At 46.3% G+C, this 23,573-nt stretch overlaps 1 protein-coding gene across 3 annotated transcripts in view; it reads right to left on the reverse strand.

The window, feature by feature from the left end:
* The window catches only part of RB1 (RB transcriptional corepressor 1), a 2,466,185-nt gene that overhangs the window by 422,830 nt on the left and 2,019,782 nt on the right, over positions 1-23,573 (reverse strand). For all 3 annotated transcript variants that reach the window (XM_069639386.1, XM_069639387.1, XM_069639388.1), the window contains 2 exons: positions 1,211-1,324; positions 962-1,128 (listed from right to left, as the gene is read on the reverse strand). In XM_069639386.1, coding sequence (XP_069495487.1) covers positions 962-1,128; positions 1,211-1,324 — 281 coding nt within the window. The remainder of the gene's footprint in view (positions 1-961; positions 1,129-1,210; positions 1,325-23,573) is intronic.

A 23,573-nucleotide genomic window follows, 5' to 3' on the forward strand; every position in this document is an offset into this window, starting at 1 on the left:
ACAATCCCATCATCTCACAGGCCTTCCCTCCGAAAGTGCATGTTGAGTTTTCCACAGGCTGAAGCCTGCATAAGTGAATCCAGGTGACGTCATGCTCACTGGCATCCCGCAAATCAGAGTTCGATGGCTAATTTTAGTCACAGAACTCTGAGAAAATGCTCAACATCACGAGACTCCATGGATTCTAATCCAGAGGAGATCAGGGTACTATCTTCAGTAAAATTTGCATCCATCTTTGAGGGGAATTGGGATCAGGAGGCAGGAACAAACTTTTTGTTTCGCCTAACAAACCCTACAGTCCCCACCAGCTCTTGACACTTGATGTCTGCACTTACTCCACTTTTACATACTGTTTTATTTATTCTTTACTGTTGATCCTAAGTATTGCACTGCACCCTCTCCCCTGCACTTGCGCGATCTCCATGTCACCTGGCCTAGTAAGATCGCTGTCTTTGTCTTCCCCCTGTTCCCCCTCCCTTGCCTCGTCGCGCCTTGAAACACTTGTGTATAGGCGTGTTATAAATGCCATATCATATCATGATGAATATTTTTACATTGTGTTTTTATTTTCAGTTTCAGCTGTTAAATTTATTTTGTTATCCTATCCCTTCTCTTTTTTGCTGTAAAGGTTGAAGCCAGCTCTTCTTTTTTTTCACCTTTTAGCTGTTCTTCCTTTTGACAGTTTAAATGCTTATTTCTTCAAGTGCATCCACTTTTATTGGTGCTTCTGGTTGCTATTTCCAGCCTATACTTATCCTCCTGTGCATTTAAGAAAAAGAAAATGCAAATCTGTGTTTCACACTTTGAACACCACATATTTTTAGGCCAAAATAACATTGAAAGTAAACATTGAAAAGTGTTACTGAGACAGCTTGAGATATTAACACCATCGGATAGCACAATGAATATAATAGCGTGTCTTATTACCAGGAGTTTTTAACTAAAACTATCCATAACCAACCTTGATCTTGGAGTCATCTTTGTTGGGGAACGTAAACCGTCGGGAAATTTGTAAGGGCTCTTTAATGGGGAGATGTAGATATTATTCCCTCCAGGAAAACGCACAGGAGAATTCGGGAACTTGTAAGGGCTGCGGGGTATATGAGGAATTGGTGACAAAGTTGGAGGCTAGGAAAAAAAAGAAAATGTTAAAAAAGCAGAATGTTTTTTGATTGAGATCACAAATGATGAGGTAAATTGCACATCTTACCCTTAAAGTAGCATACTGTAGAATGTTTGTTTTCAATTTCTGCATAAACACCAAGTTATAGAAAACAATAATTGAGTCATGTTGTCCATCTCTAATCAGTACATGCTTGAAAGTCTGTGTAAGGTTAACAGAGAGATGGAAATTAGTTACAGTGCATGACATATAAGCAGTAGTACTTGACATTACAAAAATTGGATTACAGTGAAAAGACCGAAAAAAATGACCTACTGAGAAATGACCACATTTTTTAAAATCAAATCATGTTTTAATAATGCGGCAGTACACCAACTGCTCTCACCCCACTTCACCCTGCCTTAACCTATACCCTTGCCCCAACTCCAACTCTATTTTTAATAAAAATTAACAAAAATACCTAACTAATTCGACACCAAAAATTTGGTAATTTCTCATTAGGTATATTTGTATTCGATAATTTCTGCAGCTACCACAATTAATTATAAGTTAAATAGTGTAGTGATTAACGTACTCTGAGTCCTTAGTCCCCTTTCCTCTATACTGCATGGGCGTCCCTTCCAAGGGACAGGAGACGGAACCTTTTTCACCAGAAAAAACCTTCCCCTTTAAATTTAGAGGTGTGCGGGGGTGCGGCCCTGGGAGCATGCGCTGCCATGACTCCGCCCTCTGGCGCCACACCTCAGTCCCCATAGACGTGTCGACAATAGATTTAACATTGCCTAATGAAACCAGTTTTATTAGGGGGGGAGGATGGTGGGACGTATGCAGGAAAGGGGACTAAGGACTAAGAGTATGTTAGTCACTAAGGTGAGTAACTTATAAGTACTCTTACATCCCATCCTCTTTCCTCCATACTGCATGGGTGATTACAACTGATTGTAGTCCTAGGGTGGAGAGGAGACCCTCCTTAAACAAACACGTTCCTAAGAAAACAGGTTCCTAAGAACTGCCTGTCCGAAAGCCTCGTCTGATCTAGAGCCGGCGTCCAAAAAGTAATGCTTGCAGAAAGCCAAAGATGTGGCCCGGGTGGCCGCCCTGCTTATGACTTGCAGGGGACATGCTGCTGGAATGCGATGGCCGTTGCCTTGGCTCTGAACGCGTGGGCGTGCATGTTGGCCGGAAGTGGCTTATGCTGTCCCTCGTATGCTTCCTTGATGGCCGAGACCGTCCAACGGGTTATGGAGGCCTGATAACCCAGTCTTGATCCACCAAAGGTGACAAACAGTGCGTCCGACTTGCGGAAGCCCTTGGTCATGTCCAGGTAGAATTTCAGGGCACGCCTGACATCGAGACAGTGCAGAACTCTCTGTGCCTCGTCTTTAGGTTCAGCAAAAAACATAGGCAGCACTATTTCTTCGTTTAGATGGAATGCGGAAGGCACCTTAGGAAGGAATGCTGGATGTGTCCGCAGGACTATTTTATCCTTGTGAAAAGTAGTATAAAGCTCTGAGGCGACCAGCGCCTGGATTTCGCTGATTCTGCGACCCGAGGTGAGGCCGACCAGCAAGGCTGGTTTAATGGTGACCAGCCTGATGTCCTCGGACACCATCGGCTCAAATGGCTTGTGTGGCAGAGCACCCAAGACAATGTTGAGGTCCCATACCGGGTGTGGCCTCTTGATGGGCGGGTAAAGTCTGGCGAATCCCATCAGAGGCTTCTTAACAATAGGGTTGGAGGATAACACCTCCCCCTCTGAGTTTCTGTAGGCCCCAACGGCTGCCAAGTACGTGCAGCAAGTATCTACCTGCACACCCGAGTGGGCGAGGTGCGCCGAGAAGGAGAGCACGTCATCCAACGTACATGCAAGGTGGTCTATATCCTTAGAGTATGCCCAGTGACAGAACCTAGTCCACTTGCTCTTATACTGGGCCCTGGTAGCCTTGCCCCTTGCGCCCTGTATGATCTCCAGATTAGCCGGGGACAGGCTGAGGTGCCCTAGCGTGACCTGCTCAGGAACCACGGTGTGAGGGCTAGTTAATGTGGTGCGGGATGCAGGACCTTGCACCGCTGCTGCGCCAGAAGATGTGCTGGGCTCGTCGGAAGTCGAATGGGTGGTCTCTCCGAGAGGCTGAGCAGCTCAGAGAACCATGGTATTTCTGGCCACCATGGAGCTATTAGAATGACACTGAGGTTTCGAGACTCCTTGATCTTGCATATCACCCTGTGTAGCTCCCTTGAACACGCCCACAACAAACATCCCACTCTGGATTCCGCAAAAGCCTTCAAGGATGCGAATAAAATTTACAAAACCGCCATTATCACCAACAAAGCCAATGACTAGAACACACGTATCAGCAATGCCACAGACTCTAAAGAACTTTTCTCTAGCCTTAGAGAATTAGAAAAACCCATCCCTAACTCAACCCCTGTCATAGCCAGCAAAGAATGGTGTACCACTATACAAGACGCACTCACGTCAAAAATTACTTTGTTACAAAACAAAATAAACACCAAAAGATTGTTATTAGCAGATAAAAATGCTATAACCACTAACCCTATCTCTACTACTTACGAAAATAATACCTCCCTATTCCACTTCACACCGGTCACACAGGAATTAGTACTTAACACCATCTCTAAGTTAAAAGCGTCCAATTGCAAAGGAGATAATGTCCCAGCCAAACTAGTCAAAGCATGTGCAGCCACGCTCACACCGACTATTACCAATTTTTTCAACTCCTCGTTCAACACCAATACAGTTCCAGTCAGCATTAAGAAAGCTTGGGTCAGCCCACTTCAACAAATCTTCACCCTACTATACCCACGAATTATCGCCCAATAACAACGGTCCCATTTTTACTCACACTCATTGATATAATAGCATATACACAAATCCAAACTTTTTTTTTGTTGTGATGTGCCCAAGTAAAGCGCATTGCAATAATCGAGCTTCGATAGGACTACTGCTCTAGCTATTGAGATGCAGTTGGTTGTGGTCAAGTATGGGCGGCAGGCCATAATAAGCTTACAGGTATGAGCTGTGGAGGATGCCAGGGCGCTAGTTTGTCTCGTTAGAGTGAGAGCGGCGTCGATGTAGATTCCTAGAGTTTTCACAACGTTGGCTACTTTAATTACATTACCATCGCTATTGAATGACGTAAATAGCGCACCCAATTTGTTCAGTTGGGCTATGGATCCTATGAAGCAGCTCTGTCTTCTCGTCGTGGAGACATAGCCCATGCTTCACCATCCAGGCTTGTACAATGCTGTAGATGTCGTTGAGGGTTTTACTGTCTACAATGTGATCACCAGTGATGGGGATGAGTATCTGGGTGTCAAACCTCGAACAGAACCAGCTCCTTGGAACGAGACAATCAGGCTTTTGGTGCAATCATACCACAAAAACAGACCTCTTAGACCTCAAAATTCAGATGAATACTATCAGAGATTCAGGGAAGCTCTGCATTCTCCTATTATTAGACCTTTCTGCAGCATTTGATCTCGTGGACCATGACAAACTATGTACCTCACTGGCCAACTGAGTTCAACTTCTCTAAAAACGCCACTTTGTGGGTGAAATCCTTCCTAGCGGAATGTACTTCCCGAGTTGCAATTGGTAAAGAAGCCGCTGATCTCATACTAGTCCCCATTGGAGTACCACAAGGATCCCGTCTATCTCTGTTAGGGAGAATTCTCAAATGGTTGATATCCCTTACCTACTGAGTCCCTCAGCAGCTTTGCTGGATTTCTAGGATTTTTTTTTCCCACCTGGTAAGAGTGTGAGCCTTTTTTCCCACTCTTACATGTGTTTTGCTATGTGTATTTCTACTTTGTGTGATCTTGGGCACTGGAGCCTCACCTACTCCATGTGCACCACTTTTTGTGCGCGTTACACAGCACCTTCATTGCAGTGACACAGGGTTGTCTTTGAGACTTCCCACTGACTCCATTTTTCTGGGGCTGACTACTGTCCACCCAGAAACAGGTAAAGTTGCCATTAACTTTACATAGTCACTTTAAACCGCAGACCCAGTACACCCCATTTTACATGGAGTATTGGAAAGGGTTAAATCTTATCCCTTTTTGTCCGTACCTCTTGGAGCCTTGTTTCGCTCCCTTAACATTAAGACTTGGCTGGTGGCAGTGGTATCTACCCTAACTTCTCTACCGCGATTATATTATATAAACGTGGTATTGGTTCAGGCTATTATATTAGCCTCGAACATAAACCAGATTGACCAAATACATTTTATTTTGGTTCCGGCTGGGTTTATTAGCCATTTCTTTTTGTTAAAGTCTTTCTCGTGTTTTTCTCTGCGTGCCAAACCGGGGAGGACTCCTTTGTTTGCTGTCTTTTCGCGGGCTTCTGCACAGAAGCCCTCCTTAAGGCGCCTGATAGTCTAGGTAGGCACGATGTGAGGGAGGGATCTTCTGACCCCTGCCATGGGTTCCCTTGGTAACCCAAGTCGCACTCTTGTCTGATTGGCTACGGGGACTGGCCTTGCCAGGCCAGCCACCCTGCTGTGTGATTGACAGCCAGACTGTATGAATGGGGGAAAACTGCATAAAAAGCAGGTCTCTGGGACTGGAAGAGCAGAGTCGCCACTGGAACGAAAGAACCAACGAGGAACTGGAAGAAGAGGACTACTACCACGACTGAACCGCCCGGTGAAGCCCTGCTACAGGTCCAAATCTCCAAATCCGACGACAGAGAAGATCCTCCAGGAAACTTCTTCCCTTGAGCTGGTGGGACCAACCAGTTTGCCCAAACTACAAGCCAGGACCCCTGCTCTGGTCAAATTCGCTGTACATAGATACAGTGGGCCGGACAGCCAGGAAGGTCGGACCCTGCTTGGGTTTTAAGGAGCGCACCTTTTATTCGTTGTTTTGCTCTGCTGATGGCTTCTTCCCTGGGTGGCGCAGGACTCTCCAGTCTTCCTACTTCATGTCAGTCCGACCAGGAACCGTGAGCCTGCAGGAACCACCGGGAACGTCCACCTCAGCTACAGCTCCCTCTCCGTTTTAAGGTACTGTGCAAATCCGGTTGTCCATTTCGGTCAGCCGCAGTGAAAGTGTGTGAAATCTTTCTCCAATCCGTGGGCTTGTCCTTCTCTTTGAACTAACTTTTCTACCAACCAACCTCGTCCGGAATCTGTGCCACGAACATTACCGCAAACTACCCTGAACTGTGTGATCTTGAGCAAAAGACTTTTGACCCAATGACTTTGGCCCTAAGCTTTTTCTACCTGATTCTATTAGTGTAGTTCCTCTTGCTCAATTGCCCTGAGTACTTACCTGTTGGTTTTGCCTAATTTCTAATAACTTTGTCTTTCCCTCCCTTTTAAATTGCTGGAGTGCCATTTTGCTCCCACTTCATTTTGTGAGCTTAACTTGTCTGGAATTTAAGCGAAGTGGTGTGTTGTATTTATGATTGTGATTTTTGACTTGCTTATAATAGTGAAATGCTATACAACTGTTGAGTGAGTAAATACATATATATTCTTTTACTTAGAAACCTTGAGTCAGTGTTTGCCTGAATCATAGTAATTGCTGTCCTTTGTGTAACTATTTGTACTGCTCACTTACTCTTGAGATACGTCTGGCTGCACCACTACTGCTACCACTATAATTGTGTAGTGCAGGCTTGTACCAAAGGTGAAATTGTACTGTCACTTGTAGTCTTAATTGTGTGTAGTGTTCCCAAAGGGTACTGAACATAATTCTGCCTAACAATCTCCAACACTCTATAATGCTTACACAAAGCTTCTCTTCTCGGCTTTAGACAATATGGGTGTCATCTAAACTAACTTCGCAGATGACACCCAGATCCTCAATCTCATCTCAGGGAACTATGACCAAGACACTAACTATTAATAAAATGTACGGCATCATTCAAAATTGGATGGCACTGAACAGTCATTGTCTTAAAGATGAGAAGACTGAAATTCTCATTGTAGGCTCCCAAGCTTAAATAGCTGCCCTTCACTCAGAGTATTCCTCTATTAATATTGATGGCACCAAGATCCCAGTACTTAAGCAAGTAAAAACATTATGAGTTCACTTACATGCAAACCTCCCTATGACCACACACATCAGTACACTTGCTTCATCTACGGCCTATACATCCAAACTTATCGCACTAAGTCGACAATTCCCGACTCCCAATAATTGTATCACCCTAGCTAAGGCGCTGAGATTATCCAAATTAGACTACTGCAATGTACTACTACTTGGGATTTCCAATACTAATCTTAGCAAACCGCACCTTTTGCAAAACAAAGCTCTAAGGGCAGCATTAGGGATAAAAAGGTCAGATCATATCTTGAAAATCAGGAAGAATGCCCATTGGCTACCCATCAAAGCAAGAATCATCTTTAAAACACTCTGCATCGCACATAAATAACTTGCCAAAAAAAGCCCCCTGCTACCGCAACAACACCTTACAGAAAAAAGAAACAACCTGAACTCTAAGATCCAAAAACAACCAACTGTTAGTAACACCCCGCTATAAAACATCCAGAGTGGGGGGGGGGCAGCAGTTTCTTTGTCCCGGCCCCAAAACACTGGAACTCACTCCCCTTGAACATCAAACAAGAGACATCTCTCCCAGGATTTAAAAAACGGCTAAAAACCTAGTTATTTAATCAATATTAGCCTACTGGTCTTCTAACAGGGTCTAAGATAATTCCCACAGCGCAAATTGTAAATGTATTTGTACCTTTGTATTCTGTCTGTAAATAACTAATGTATCTCATACAAATGTATGATTAATGACTTAAGCTGTCTGTAACCTCGCAGTGATACCCCAGGGTCTGGGCACATAACTTAATAAAATAAATAAATAAAAAGTACCAGCGATGTGGGCGGGAAGGCATAAGCTGTCATGCCGTTCCATTGAATTTGAAAGGCGTCGCCCAGGGAGCCCAGGCCCTGCCCCTGCCAGGAGGCGAACTGTTGGCACTTCTTCTTGTCCCAGGAGGCAAAGAGGTCCACCTGTGGGTGTCCCCATCTGCTGAAGATCTCCTTCAGCAACTCGTAGTTGTCCGCTCCCAGTCTGCTGAGCCTGTCTGCCTCCAGGCTGGATTCCCCCAGGAGGTGGACGGCCCTGAGGTAGATGTTTTCCAGAGCCCATTCCCACATGCTGACTGCCAGTCTATACAGAGGAGGGGATCTGGTGCCTCCCTGCTTGTTGACATAGAACATGCTGGTCAAGTTGTCCGTCTGGATGAGGACGACCTTGCCCCCGATGACCAGAAGGAAGGCTCTGAGCGCTAGCCAGATGGCCTTCAGTTCCAACCAATTGATGTGGTACTCCTGCCGGGTCCAGATGCCATGGACGCAGTGGTTGTCCAGGGTGGCCCCACACCCCTCGAGGGAGGAGTCCGTAGTGATGGTGACCTGTGGGGTGGTTGCCGGAAGGGCTTGCCCATCTGCAGGTTGCAATACCTGGAGCACCATGTGAGGTCCATGTGAAGAGAAGGAAGAATGTTGATCATCTCTGCCTCAGAGCCCTGCTCTTGGTTCCATGATGCTGCGAAGTGCAGCTGTATCCTCCTCATCCCGAGTCTTGTGTAGGGGACGGCCAATAGGACCGTTGCCATGAGAACCAGGAGGTGTTGGTACCACCAGGCCGACGTCACCTCTCTGCTGAGGAAGTGCGCAGTGGCCCTCTTGATGGCTGCGATTTTATCCTCCCACAGAAACATTCTCTTGGAGCACGTGTCCCAGATGAGGCACAAGGTGGTCAGTCTGTGCTTGGGCTGTAGCTGCGACTTCGAGATTTTGTGAAAAGCCAAGATCATGCAGTGTGTTCATAAGAGCATAGGAAGTGTGGTGCACCGCTTCCGGAGATGAAGCCCCGACGAGCCAGTCGTTGAGGTACGGGTAGACGTGGTGGCCCTGGGCCCTGGGGAGGGACGCCACTGTGTTCATCAGCCTGGTAAAGACCCTGGGGGCCGAGTTGAGGCCGAAGGGGAGCACCTTGTATTGGAAATGGTAGCCCATGATCCAGAATCGTAGAGCAGAACGATGGGGCTGCCAGATGGGGACGTGCAAGTACGTGTCCTTCAGATCCAGAGAGCACATCCAGTCTCCCCTGCACAAAGTCTCTGCTATTAAAGCTGTCGTAACCATTTTGAATTTTTGTAGAGGTAGGGAGAGGTTGAGGGTGGAAAGGTCCAGCACAACTCTCAGGCCCGCCTGGTTCTTTTTCTGAATGGCGAAAATCCTCGAGTAGAAGCCCAAGCCTCGCTGGGAGGCTAGGACTTCCTCCACTGCCTGGCTCTCGACGAGCGACCGGATCTCTGCCAGTGGAGGGGAAGAGGGCGGGGAGGCTGGGATAGGTAGGCGGTACCCCATGGTTAGTACCAAGAGGATCCAAGGGGCCTCAAAAATCTGGCGCCAGAAGTGTGCATGGAGAGCAAGCCTGGCCCCCACTAGAGAAACGAGGACCTGGAAGGGTGTGTCATGCCTTCTTTCCCTCTGAGGCTGTTGCAGAGGAGGGGGACTGGAAAAAGCCCTTACTCCCCCCGCACTCCCTTTATTGTTGCTTGTGCCAATGTTGGGTCGGCGTACCGTCTGGCTGCCTGGACCTCCGCTCTTGGAAGCCGTGGAACCCTCCGTATGTACGCCCCTTGTCCAAGCGCTGCTGTGACTGGGTGTACCTTTTGGGTGTGGTCTTTGTAAGGATGGATAAGGACTTCGCTGTTTGCAAGCTGTTTTTCTTTTTATCCAGCTCCTCGTCCGTGGTGGAGAGAAAGAGGTCACCACCCTCGAACAGCAGGTCTAAGATGCGTTCCTTGACATCCGGGTTGAATTTAGTAGCACAGAGCCAGGATGTTCTTTTCATGTCCGTGACAATGCAGATGGCCCGGCCAAACGTGTCAATGTGGGCCACGGTGGACTCCAGGATGTCCTGAGCCACCATCTTGGCCTCTGCCAGTCCCGACTTGAACCGTGAATGGCTCAGTGCCTGAAGCTCTGGGAGGAAATCTGCAATTTGCCCCCAAAGCCTCTGGTTAATGGCTTGACGAAGATGCAGTGACGCGTTGGAATACAGCTTCTTCCTGTACGCCTCCAAGATCTTCTCCTCCTTGCCAAGCAGTGCCGCAGACGAGGAGGCCGAGGACGACAGATTTGGAGTAGAGTGATACCGCAGCAATCACTGGGGAGTGCGGCTGAGGATGGGCCGATAGCAAGAGTGTATCCCCCTCCATCTGCCTGTACATGGCGGCCAAGCGTCGATTGACCTGCTGGACCAAGTGGGTCTTGAGCCAGCCCTTTTTGGCCAAGGCAACAAGGTCCTTCTACTTCGGGATCCCCATTCTAGCTGCGGGATGTAGCGTGAGGACCCTGGCAAGAACCCCCTCTGCTGGTTGCTCAAACTCGGGTTGAGGAAGGCCCAGGTATTCTGCCAGCCCTGCAAGACGCTCATGGAAGGGCTTGGCTGATGACGGTGGGTCAGGGTCCTCTTCCTCATCTGTGTCCACCTGGGGGTCCGGTACCGTTGGAGGACTGCTGGGAGCCGATGGCTGAGGTGTGGCAACTGCAGTCGAAGGCTGGTACGGAACCGCCTGCACAATCGGTTGGGGGGGGCCGTAGTGGGTAGCGAAGTCTGCACAGGGACCAGGGGTGCCTGTACTGGTGCTTGCAGCGCCGGGGTCATTGGCGGGAGCACATCCCTGATGGCGTTCCCGAGGATGACCCCCCCGCCATCTGAGGAGATTTCATGAGCCAGAGGAACCTTTTAAAAAAACCTTCCTCACAGGGAGGAGCGGTGGTAGGTGTCATTGACTGGGTAGCAGGCGGCTGCTGGAGCCGTAGCACGCCCTGCCCATACGGACGCAGCGGGAACCTGCCCTGCGCAAATGAAGGAGAGGCTGTAGGCCACGTACCTGGTTGACACCAGTCCCACCTGGACACTCGTTCCTCCACCTGCTCCCTTCCTTGGTGCGCTATCAGGCGGGTGTCTGGCTCGGCGGCCATCTTGTCGAGTTGCCTTCCACGTGCCTGTGTCATGTTGCTTGGCTCACTGGACCCAGCCTCATCCAGGACTTTTGAGTGTGGATAATGAGGCATACCCTGCTCTTCAGGCCGAGGCCAGGTAGGTATTTAGTCCTCGGAGGATCTGCTGGTAGTATTGCATATAGGCACCCCCTCAGACATGTTGCTGGTACTAGGGCGTGGCCCCTCGGGTGAAGATCCGGTAAAAGAACCTTCCGGTCCCTCAGCACTGTCACCGGGAGGATCCACTGACCCCTCGGCCTGCCGGCCGGTAGCTGAATTAGCCTCGGTACTCGTGTTGGTATGAGAACCCGAGAGGTACCTCCCACGCGGGCGAGTCCTTGGAAAGGAGTCACTCTTGCGGGGTGCGCTGGAAAAGAGTGGCCCTTCCTTGGGACTGGATTGATGCTTGACAAGTCCTTCAGGTCCTCTGGAGGCAATATCTGGAAGAGCTCCCTCCACCTGGGTAGTCTGTTCTTCAGAGACCCCAGAGAGAGCGCGTTGCACGTGGCACGAGCTTGCCAGCAGTGGTCTGGGCCAAGGCAACGTAGGCAGAGGGCGTGGGGGTCTGAAGTTAGAAAGAGTCAGTCGCAGGATGGACACCTGCTGAACCCTGTTGAAGTCGACATGCGCCAGGGAGGAGCGTCATACCTGAGGACCGAGTACCTGAATGAAAAAAGACAGAAGAAGTATCCGCGCATGGAATTACATGGCCAAAGCCAAACCCAGGAGCGCGGGTGAATTCGGCCCGTTCCTGTCGATGCGAAAAAGGGGACTGAGGTGTGGCGCCAGAAGGCGGAGTCAGGACAGCGCATGCTCCCAGGGCCGCACCCCGCGTGACTAAATTTAAAGGGGAAGAGGGTTTTTTCTGGTGAAAAAAGTTCTGTCTCCCGTCCCTTGGAAGGGACGCCCATGCAGTATGGAGGAAAGGGCACAGGGCGCAAGATTATTAGCTCAAACATAGGAACTGTAACTTTTATGTTGCTTCTGGTAATCTTATGGTGTTGGCTCTTTTATATTAAAAAGTCATGGCACCAAGATCTGCTTCAAGTGATGCACTTTAAAACAGATTACCTAAAATCAGTTCTGTAGGAGGATCTTATAAGTACTAAAAACGTTGCTTCTTTACTGTATTATCTTGCTACAACATTAAAACCAGTAGAATAGTAAAATCTAATTCTAGCATCAAATCACATCAAATTAGTAAATGGTAAGATCATACAAAATGCAAGTATCTTGGTTGCATCGGCTCTTAAAAAGGAATCAAATAAATAAAATTCATTACTTTTGCTTGGTGTATTTCTAATTAAATGTGTCAATTTCCAGTCTCTCTGCAGCTCTAATAGTATCAATCACATAAAATCAATCGATGGTAAGATCATATAAAATGTAGGTGCCTCTGTTTCATCTTCTCTTCAAGGAATTAAGGACGAAATTCTCAGATTTTACTTGGTGCATTTTAACATAGGATCTTTCATTCACCGATCTCTATTCGGCCCTAGTAGATGGATCTCTCTAGGCCTGTACATATTTTTAGGCGTTCAGTGGGAGATTCAAAGAGGTCAGAAATTGAATGGTTGCGATGTTTAGCGCTACAGTGCTTGCATTGAACACATGAACCCACATTTGTTTTTTAGTTAGCATTGGTCTGTTTAAGATGTTTGAAAAAGTATAGATGCCTACTATCTGTGAGAGTGGTGCATTTGGTTATTAGATGCTCTAAGGTTTTTTCACACTCTAGAAGTTTGCAAAAGCGGCAGGTGGTATTATAATGAGTTTATGACTATAGACTGCTAATCTTCTTCTCATCGGCCGTAAGTTTAGGCGCAGTTGTAGGATTGAGTTGGCATATTCAGGGACTGGAAACTTTGTTAGAAGTGTTGCTTCTTGATTCATGGGCTTCTGGATAAAGGCTCTGAAGATCACATAGTTATTGCATGCTTCCCAAGTGTTTCTCCAATCCCACCACCACAACTTTAATTTGGCTTTGTCTGGCGTTTCTATTAATAATTGGTCAGAGATATCATCTTGATCCATTATGGATCTGCAGCGTGCTTGCCAAGGCTATAAAGGGCCAATCGATGAGGATGTCAGTAATATTTTTAAAACCGGAAAGAGGTTGTTGGCAGGGTTTGCGCAAATAAGAGTTTTTCTAAATACAGTATTTGCCAAGCTACCAATGTTGTTAGTGATATGAGCCCTAGCTCGAACCTAATGATTGGGATAGGTATACTTTGGGGTAAAGAAAATATGCTCTTCCAGTTAGTACCTTTTAAGATTTCCCATCTAGGAGAATCGTTTGGGAATCTTGCTTGTGCTCCATATATAATTATCAGGACGACTTTTTGGTTATAAAATGTTATTGCAGGTTGATAGAAGAATTTGCCATATTTTCTCTGAAGGGCTCTTCCTTGAGTCGTTAGTAATTTCATTCTAGTTTTTAATTCCCTCTTGTATGGTTGGGTCTGAGGGATGTGTATTTAGATTTAGACCGAGATGTCTATACTGGCTGGTTTGAATTAGTGAGGAGTTAGATAGTATCCAGTTGAATTTAAATCCTGTTTTGGGCCACTGGTGGTGAAAGATTAGGATATTTGATTTGAGAACATTTATGGTTAGATGATTAGCATTGGCATAGTTTGCTAAAGCTGTTCATTTTCTTTGTAGGCCGATCAGTTTTGTCAAGAATGACTAAATTGTTGGCATACGAGAGCCACGAAATTTCAGTTGTACCTATTTTAGGTGGAAAGGAACGAACTGAAGCAAAGGCTGTGTTTATATCATATATATAGAAGTTAAATAAAATCGACGCCACAATACAACCTTGTTTCAAACCTACAGAAGTTGAAATATCTTTTGATTAAACACTATTGGTTGTCATTTTAACTTTGATATATGTATTTCAATAAAATTGTTGTATAAAATAAATAATGTGTAGGGGGCATTTGAGAGTTTTAGCCACAAGGTCTCACGGGAGATTGAGCCAAATGCCTGCTTAAAATCTAACAGGGCTATGAAAACTGGTTGCTTGTTCACAATCGCTTGCCTTTTGATTAAGGAGATTAATACAAGATTTAGGGTTGTGCCTACTCCTCTTATAAAACCTGTTTGAAATGTATCAAGTAGATTGGTAGTGACCAGCAATGTGGAGTCATGTAATATTAGCCTTGCAAAGAATTTTCCAGGTACATCTGTGAGAGCTATTGATCTATTGTTATTTGGGTTACCACGATCCCCTTTTTTAAATATTAGGATTACAATTGCTTTTTGACACGATGGAGGAATGTTCCCTGAGCATATTACTTTTGTGAAAATGGTTTCTAGAATCTTTGCCCATTGTGTAGGATGAGCTTTTAGCATTATATTAGACAGGTTATCTGGGCCTGGGGCTCTAGAAGAGCTCAGGTTCTTAATTAGAAGAATAATGTCAAGCTGTTACGCTCACCTGGTATCCACGGGGACGCCACTCAGCCCTGGTTGGATGATTTGCACTCTCGAACCCTCTCCCGGTCCCATGGCAAGGCCTCTGGTTAAAGATAGGTCTGCAATATAGGAGAGCGGGATTCAATACCAGATTGTCTTTATGTTTTCCCACCTCCCTTGGCCTCAACTCCTTCCTCCACCTTGGGCCTTTTCCTCACCTTAATATTGTAAAAGGTGGATTCCCCGTCCTGCTCCTCATGGCAGGGGCGCGTAGATGTGCGGGGTGAGCAGCAACCAAGTTACTTCACACGTGCAAGCCCTCCTGTGGGAATCCAGGCCTGCTGCGACTCCGTAGGTTTGCTGCTTTACAGTCTTTATATGCAGTTCTTATGTTCCTCTTAGTTCGAATAATAATGTCTTGCTTCTTTCCTTTTAGGTATGGAAAGGTATTTTGGTGTTGTCATGCAGTTTGAAGACGAGCATGGACCGGCAGACGAAAGCGTGAAGCGCGCAATGCTGTCCGGTGAGTAATGCGCGATGCGCTGCGCCGTTTCACCTTTTATATTGCTAACCTGCGTCTTTTCTCTACTTGCAGGTCGCGATGTTCCTCGCCGAGCAACGTAATGTTCCAGCGATGATACTGACCAAGAAATGACTGCCCATGTAAGAATTGTGTGGCTTTCTTCGTTCGGTAGGACACGTGAGTAAACGTTTACTAATGCTGTCTTTCTTTCTCCTCTTTCCAGGTTATGGTATTCCAGGATGCATGCGGTACCAGATGATGGAGTTCGTACCTTCAGGTGAGTGAAACTGAAGTCGGCGATGGATTGAAGACAGGATACTGTTCCAGGTAAGTTTTGTAGTGTTATTTCTCTCTCTGCAGGTCCTTGGTTTCAGGTAAGCTGGCATCAAAGGACTGGACACAGTGATCGTTACGCTGCCCACAGCAGAATAACGCGAAGCATGTTCTGCTGTTTGGGTGTGGTTTAAATAGTCTCATGTAAAGTAGTCCAGATAAAATAGTCCCAGGCCTGCCACACCCAAAGAAGTCCAGGTAAAGTAGTCCCAGGCCTGCCACACCCAAAAGACTAGACCGGATAGCTCAGTTACTTGTAACTGAGCAATGTGTGTACCTTCATGTTGGCTGAACCCCACAAGTTAAATAGTCCCAAGTAAATAGTCCCATTCTAATGTTGGTCTTCATGATGGCTATGAGCCTGGCGCCAAAGGGGCTAGGACTGACTCCAAGATAGTCTTGGATGAGGTTTTAAGGCCTTTGACCTGGCCCTAACTGGAAGGCTGACTTGCTCTTAGGCAGAATCCTGTGCAGTGCACTTAGGGACCACTACACCTGATTAAAGCCACAGGTGGCAATACAAGGTTTACCTTTGGTACAAGTTATAGTGGTAGCAGTAGCAGAGCAGCCAGGCTTATCTCAAGAGTATATGAGCAGTAGTAGAGATTACACAAAGGGACCACAATTACTTTGACTCAAGCAAACACTGACTCAAGGTTTCAGGTAAAAAATAGAAGTACATTTATTTTTTAAACCATCAGTTATAAACACAACACCTCTATTATACTTTAAACAAAACCACACGTTAAATATACTACAACTAACCAATTCACTTTGTACAGTAAGTCTCAAGGTAAGTACCCTGTGTATGAATGAACCATTGTTAGGAACAAAACACGTTACCGCGGATACGGTTGCAATCACTTTTTGACAGTTCGGTCTACTAAATAAACGCATATCCGTGACATGAAATGCTACCGGGGCAAAAACACACTTAGCACCTGAGATACCCAGATGGAGTTGGAGACAAAAATCACAGGCAATATTTAAGTCAGGCAGACAGTATCGCGAAACACTCAGAAACAGGAGTTAAAAAGTCAAAGGGTCAGAGCCAGGTTTAGGTGACACCGGAGACCTGTGCCGAAGATCACACCGTTATACGGTTCACGATTCAGTGTAGCCAAAAAGTACTTGGATATTGTCAATGTTCGGAAGCAAAAGTTATAAGAAGGAGGGAAGACAAGGACGAGCCTTGAGGATGAAGAAACAGGATTCACACAGTTTCCTCAAGTAGAACACAGTACCTTATTCCAACGATGCAGCTGGTGCCCTGGCAGTTGTTCCTGTTGGTTTCCCGCAGACCCACGATTCCTGGAGCTTTGTTGTGAAGGAGGACGTCTGAAGGGGGTCTGCACCACACAGGGATGAAGCCGGCAGCAGCGACAACGCAAAGGTGTGCTCCTTAAAAACAGGAGAGGCTCAGCAGGTGGCTATCCGGACCACTACAGCAGTGTGCAGCGATTTCGACCACGGCAGAGATCTCTGGCTGAAGATGAGCTGGTTATCCCCACCTGGCTCAAGGGAAGCAGACTTCGGACTGGATCTTCTCTTAGTCGCCTAAGGGAAGATAGCTCAGGACTGCAGAAGGGCTTCACCGGGACGGGGGTAGTTGCAGCAGCCGTCGTTCTCTCCACTTCTCTTCGGTTCCTTGTAGTTCCAGAGGCGAATCTGACTTCTAGCCCAAGAGACCTGCCTTTTATGCACAAAACCCCCATTCACACAGCCTGGCTGTCAATCACGCAGCAGGGGGGTTGTCCAGCTGGGACATCACCTCAGCCAATCATGGCAAAGTGCGACTTGGGTTTCCTAGGATACCCTGTGCAGGGGGTGACTACACCCCTTCCCCACATTCAGTCTACCTAGACACCCAGGAGCCAAGAGGAGGGCTTCTCTGCAGAAGCCCGCCAAAAGACGGTGAACAAAGAAGGCGAACATAGTTAGCCGCGCAAAGTAAAACACAAGAAGGATTTTAACAAAAAGAAATGGCGAATAAACCCAACCGGAGCCAAAAGAAAGACGATTTGGGCAAGCGGGTTTATGTTCGAGGCTAATATAATAGCCAAGAACAGTACCACGTTTATCTAATATAATCGCTGTAGAAAAGTTAGGGTAGATACCACTGCCACCAGCCAAGTCTAAATGTTAAAAGAGCAAAACAATGCTCAGGGAGGTACAGACAGAAAAGGGGTACTGATTAGCCCTTTCCAGTACTCCATATAAGATGGGGGTGTACTGGGTCTGTGATAAAAATGACTATGTAAAGTAAATGGCAACTTTACCTTTCTCTGGGGGACAGTAGTCAGCCCCAGCAAAATGGAGTAAGAGGGAAGTCTAAAAGACAACCCTGGGTTACTACACTAAAGGTGCTGTGTAACCCATACAAGAACAGGGGGCACTTGGAGTGGTGTGCTCCAGTGCCCAAGATCACACAATGAGTAACAACACATAGGCCAAAACACATGTAAGAGTGGAAAAAGGATGTACACTCTTACCAGGTGGAAAAAATAAAAACCAGAAATCCGGCAAAGCTGCAGGGGGACTCACTAGGTGAGGGAAATTAGCCCTAGAAGGAGAATTCTCCCTAACACTTGCCAGTGAGGGCCAGGGGTAAGGGCCATGACACAAGCGTGTCAAATGTTATTTTTCCAAATAATGTGCTATAAGCAGCTGTAATTGTTGGCAAGGTGATTTGGTAATTTAGTAAACTCTTAAAATGATTAGTCCAGCCTTCTTCATCAATTGAGTTTAACTCCACCTAGCGATTGGCATCAGATTCACGATCATGAAGTAGATTCCAAATTTGAGATGCAGATTTTCCTACTATTGCTTTTACCATTGCCTCTGCATCATCTTGCTTCTTAGAAGCTAGTATCTGTTTAATTCGGTTTCTATACAAGGTTTTAAGATTCAACCTTTGAGCAGCGTCAGTAACAGGAGATAGTGGCCTCATTGCTTGATGTAGTTTTTTCTTTAGGTCGCGAATGACCATATTGAAATTATATTTATGTTTGAACTGTGGCTGGATTGTATTCTGAGTTGTCTGGATGATTATCTCTATATGATCGTTGTAATAAAGTGGTACTGTTGCATCATTGTCAGCATGAGTTTTAGTCAACTGGTTTGATGATAGTGCTGGGGCATTCGGCTTCCACCTTAATCAATTTTTACTAGAATTTGCTTTCAATCGATGGACATAATGTTGAGAGGTTTGTATAGTATGAGGAGCTGTTACGTTCACCTGGTCTCTGCGGGGACGTTGGGGCATGGTTGCAGCCCTCCAAGGAAGTAGAAGCCCTCTGTCTGCTTTCTGCCGCTGCAAATAGGCTGTGGGCGGCTGCGATGAATTGGAACACTGCTCCTGCGTAGATATGAGAGGACGTAGGTTTGCTAGCCTGCGAGTGACTTCCCTCTCAAACTCTTCTTCCCATAGCGTGGTTTCGGTGAGCATGCATCAACCCATTAAGGCTCACCTGTAGATTATTAATGGTGAGCTCTCCGTCCTACTACTTCTGGCAGGGGCACATTTAGGATGAGGACCGAGTTCCGTCACTGGTCCTTCGTACGTGGTGTCCAGTCCAGCTGCGACTATTGGATGCCTTTCTGGTAAGTGTCTTTCAGTTTTCTCTTTGTCTTGAAGTATTTGTATTGTCTTTCTCACAGCCTGTTGTCAGCTCTGTAATAATGTCTATCTTTCTCCCAAATAGGTTTGATTGCGGCCCAGCAGAGCTACAGAGCACGAGGTGGCTGCAGATGAGGAGCGGAGGATCCCGCGGTGGTCCAGCAGCAAGTAAGTGAGCTTTTAATGATAACCGCGAAGAATTTTGCAAGCGCAATCTCAAACTGAAAGTTCGTAATGTCTAACCTTGCCTTCTGTCCTTTTACAGGGTCCGCCTTCGTGGATGAAGAAGATGTTGTGCTGCGGCACCCAGAGCTGAAGTCCTGCGTTCCGGAGGATGAAGAATGGATGTCAGGCTCAGCGGTGAAGAATCCAGGTGAATGCTGACTCCAGGAGGTAAGCGTATGGGCAGGAGACTGGATTCCCAAAGGTAAGTGCTGCTTTATCTGAGGCAGCGGTGAGCGTTACGCTGCATGCAAATGCAGATTAACGCGAAGCGTGCGCCTTGGGGCTGGGTTGGCTTTTATAGCTGAGCTCTTAAGGCCACGCCCGCTAGTTCTGTTTGCCACACTCTGCCACTCCTTGAAGTTGCACGTGCAGCTTATAGATGGAAAGTTGCACGTGCAGCGCAAGATGGAAAGCCACACCCGGACTGACTGCACACATGTGGAAAATTCCTGAAAAGCACTCCTGCCCATAATAAAGATTCTTGCTTATGTTTCTCCATGAGCCTGGCGCCATAGGCGCCAGGGCTGAGTCCAACCGGGCTTCCTGTGTATAAACGCCCCAAAGGTACATGCGCGAACCATGCTACCCCTTGCTCCCAATAGCCTGATGGTGCAGCTCCTGTGATCCTGGGCAAGTGGCCACGACAGGAGCCCATTGGGTCTCTAATACATTATGATCACTAGCTTCATTTGCAATTATTTTGAGAGACAAAATGTTCTTATTTGCACTAGCGGAAATGAACATGTAGTCTAGTGTGGATACAGCTGTTCCCCTAGACCAGGTTGGGGCTGGTGGTGCATCTTCAGGAGTGGAGCCATTCAGCATAATTAACTCTCTAGTCTCCATGAGTGAAAGCCAAGCAATGGTTCTTGGTTTAAGCCCATCAGATCTTGTTGGGAAGCAATTTAAATAGAAATCCCCAGCTATAATGGTCGTCCTAATCATAAGGTCTAGAAGAATTAGGTCTAGTAATGTTTCTATTTTGTTCAAAAATAGATGTTCGTTAGAGGCTAGGGGATTCCAATAGGTTAGTGAGGGCAGCTGTTGGATGGAAGGGATGATGTGGGTTGGTGGATAAAAGTTTTGCCATTTGAATTCCCGGGTCAGGAGAATGCCACTGCTCCAGGTGAATTGGCGCATTGACTTTAATTGCTATAAGTAGGCCAGCGGCTGGTCGTCCTCTAGACTATTTTGTTGCCGGTACCCACGCCACTTAGTGATTTGGCCAAATTGGCTCGTAGATGAGCCAAGTCTCCTGGAGCATGACGACATCTTACAAATTTAAGAATTCAGCTTTGGGCTATAGAAGATGTGAAAATCCCCTAGTGTTCCAAACAGCTAATGTGCAAGAGTGTAGAAGGGTTGATTTCTGACGCTACACTAATGGAGGTTTATTCTCGTCTTGTAGTCCAGATAAGATATTGGGCCTGACTGTTATGTTGTCATTAGCCATTTCAGACAGAGACAGATCCATTATGTCCACATGGCTATGCTGTATTTGAAAGCTACATTTGCGTATGCCTTTTGCTAGAGAAACAGGCCTGTCATATGAAGGGGCCTTGCTTAGATACATGTTGCTATGTTTGTATTTAGACATGCATGTATGCGCACTTAGAAATATGCATTCAGTCCACTATGTAGCGCTTAGGCTGAGAGAATGGTGCTAGGCACTATAGAATGAATGAAACAGGCTCTGAAGCCATTCTGAAGACAGACAGAGCAGCTCCACTGATAGTTCTGCAGAGAGCTGTTTATGGTAGACTGTGAATCGAAGAATGTCTACGGATTAGGTCGCCTTTGCCCTAGTAGAAGCGAAAGAGACAGCCTGGCTTATCAGGCCTCCTTGGGTTTGCAGATAGCGAGAGGGTGGGGGGCATTTGCAGGGAGTGAGTTGTTTTGCACAGACAGAGGGAATTCGGTGGGGAGAAAGGGATTCAGAGCTGAATGGGAGGATGGTATGTTTCGTAACAGAGAGAGGAAGACAACTTTCACAGACAGAAAGACGAGATATGCTTGTTCCATCCTGTTCCTTGAATGTCACAGTGACTTAGAGACATTTGCATACGTAGGGAGACAGTTTGGGGCTTGCTATAATTAGAAATGCTTACTTGCAAGAAGAGACTGAATGCTTGCAGAAGAGATGAATTACCACAGAGATGTATGACGTGATTTGACACTACATCTGTGAGCATGATTAGAGCAGTAATTAGAAGCATTTTGGGATGCAAGGAGAAGCATTTGGAGAGTCAGCTGAGAAACCTTTTGGAAAGCCTTTGGAATGACACCAGCAGATGCAGACTGATTGAGAGGGGAGAGCAGGGTTCGAGATTGATCTGGCAGAGAGCAGTTGGCAGGAGACCAGACCACTGAGGGGCCAAGAGAGAGAGGCCCTGTGCAAGGCTGGCAGGGAGAGCTGAGCAGGAGAGAGGCTGGGAAGATCGATCACATCAGAAGGGGAGTATGGTTTTAGGCCTAACTGATTAGACTGGGTTGTTAGGACATGGGAGATTTGCACACACTGTAGATTGGATTGATACACTGATTCAAGGGGAGATTCATGCAGGCCGATGGTCTCATGAGAGAAAGAACTGATGTGTGGGGATGGGAATGAGAGATGCTGACGCTTAGCTGTGTTGTTACTAGTCTGCAATGCATTGTAGATCCAGCAGGACTGGGTGAATAGGTTGCAATAGGTTGCTATGCATAGAAGCAAGAAGAGCTGGCAATTGTAGATTGCATTCATTTGCATTCATGCATTAATTGTAGATTGCACCCAAGCATAAGGGGTTGCTTTCAAATTTGGTTTTGCTAGTAGTGTGTTTTATCATACCTTGCTAAGCATGAATAAAAGTGTTTCCTTGTTATAATTGCACCAACTTGTGTGTTTTCTTTTCGTATCATGTTTTCATTTTGTGCCCATTTCTTTGTATGAGTGTTCTATTTGGCAGTAACACAGTGCAGTGCACACTACCCTGAGGTATTTAGCGGAGATATATTTTGCAGGCAATAACAGGGGGCAGATTGCACCACCACCTGCCTCGCCCCCACCCCTAGGTAGATTTGTTGTAGTTTCACAGTCTTTGACAGCTTTAGAGACACACATCCGCCTAGATATTGGCTGTATTGGGCGTGGTGGAACATTGTGGCATTTGCAGCAGGTTGACCCTAGGGGATTACTATGGGGTTGTTGTCCCTGGGATTGCAGTTGTTGGACTACTAAGTCTTTTGGTGGCGGAGTGCAGGCTTCTAGCAGTAATCCACATTCTTTTAATAAGGATAATTTCTGCCATATGAGCTTTTTAATGATTTTCGACGGAATGTTTAACTCTACTTGGTCCAAATTTAAAGGGTCAGGAACCTTCACTGCCGCAATGTCACTTGATTCAATGTGCTCAAGTCCTTTCACGGAATGTATGACTGTTAGAGTGAATCTGTTTGGAAAGGGATCCAAATGAAGTCTATCCAGCATCATAATTGCTAATGCTTCTAAGTCAGCATAGACGGTTCTATAGATGCTGGGTGATCAGAAAGTGTTCCAATATTAGCTGAAGATTGCTGTGGAATTGGTTCTGCAGAGGGCGTTGCTAGGGTAGTCTCTGCTATATGATGGTCAGCTGTATGTTTTTGCATGGAAATCATACGCTTTTGATCTAGAGTTTGAAAGGGTGGAGGTTTGACATTTAAATTAACAGAGTATTTGTTTCAGTGGATCTGTTGTGCCGTGTTGACTATGCAAACTTTGGTGTACAATATCAATTACAGGCAGTGATGATGTAGAATATACAGAGAAATGCACGAGTTCATTACTGTCGACATCGATTTCTGGTTGATCTTGAGCTGAATTCTTTATACAGTCTATGGTCTTATTAGTAGAAGCATGCTCATTATGCACAGCTATCTTACCTTGAGACGATGCCAGAGGTGTCGGAGGAGGGAGGAGGACAGCATGCGGTTGTACTGCTGGTTGGCCGACAAGAGTGCTTGTTTTCTCTGCAGGAATTAGTTGCGGGCACTGTATCAAGGTGGCCCCCACTCGCTAGGTTTTTTATTATTTTTTTTTTTTTAACTTAGGGGTTCTTTTTTTTGGAACTCCCCAAATTCTTGGATTTTTTTGGGAATCAATATCCAGCATAGAGATGCATTTTTTCTTCTTTTTTTGCTGTTTCTTTTTCTCTTTTTGTTTTAATCTAAATTTCTCATACAACAGAAGGTTGCCATGATTGCTATGTGCCACAACAGGATCTTCATTATGTTTGGGAGGTGGAGATGAGGCGACAGTAATATAATCGAATTGGGTGACACATTTTCGATGATGATGCTCT

The sequence above is a fragment of the Ambystoma mexicanum genome, chromosome 7q (genome assembly GCF_040938575.1).
Source record: "Ambystoma mexicanum isolate Mex_15411 chromosome 7q, UKY_AmexF1_1, whole genome shotgun sequence".
Taxonomy (NCBI): Eukaryota; Metazoa; Chordata; class Amphibia; order Caudata; family Ambystomatidae; genus Ambystoma; species Ambystoma mexicanum.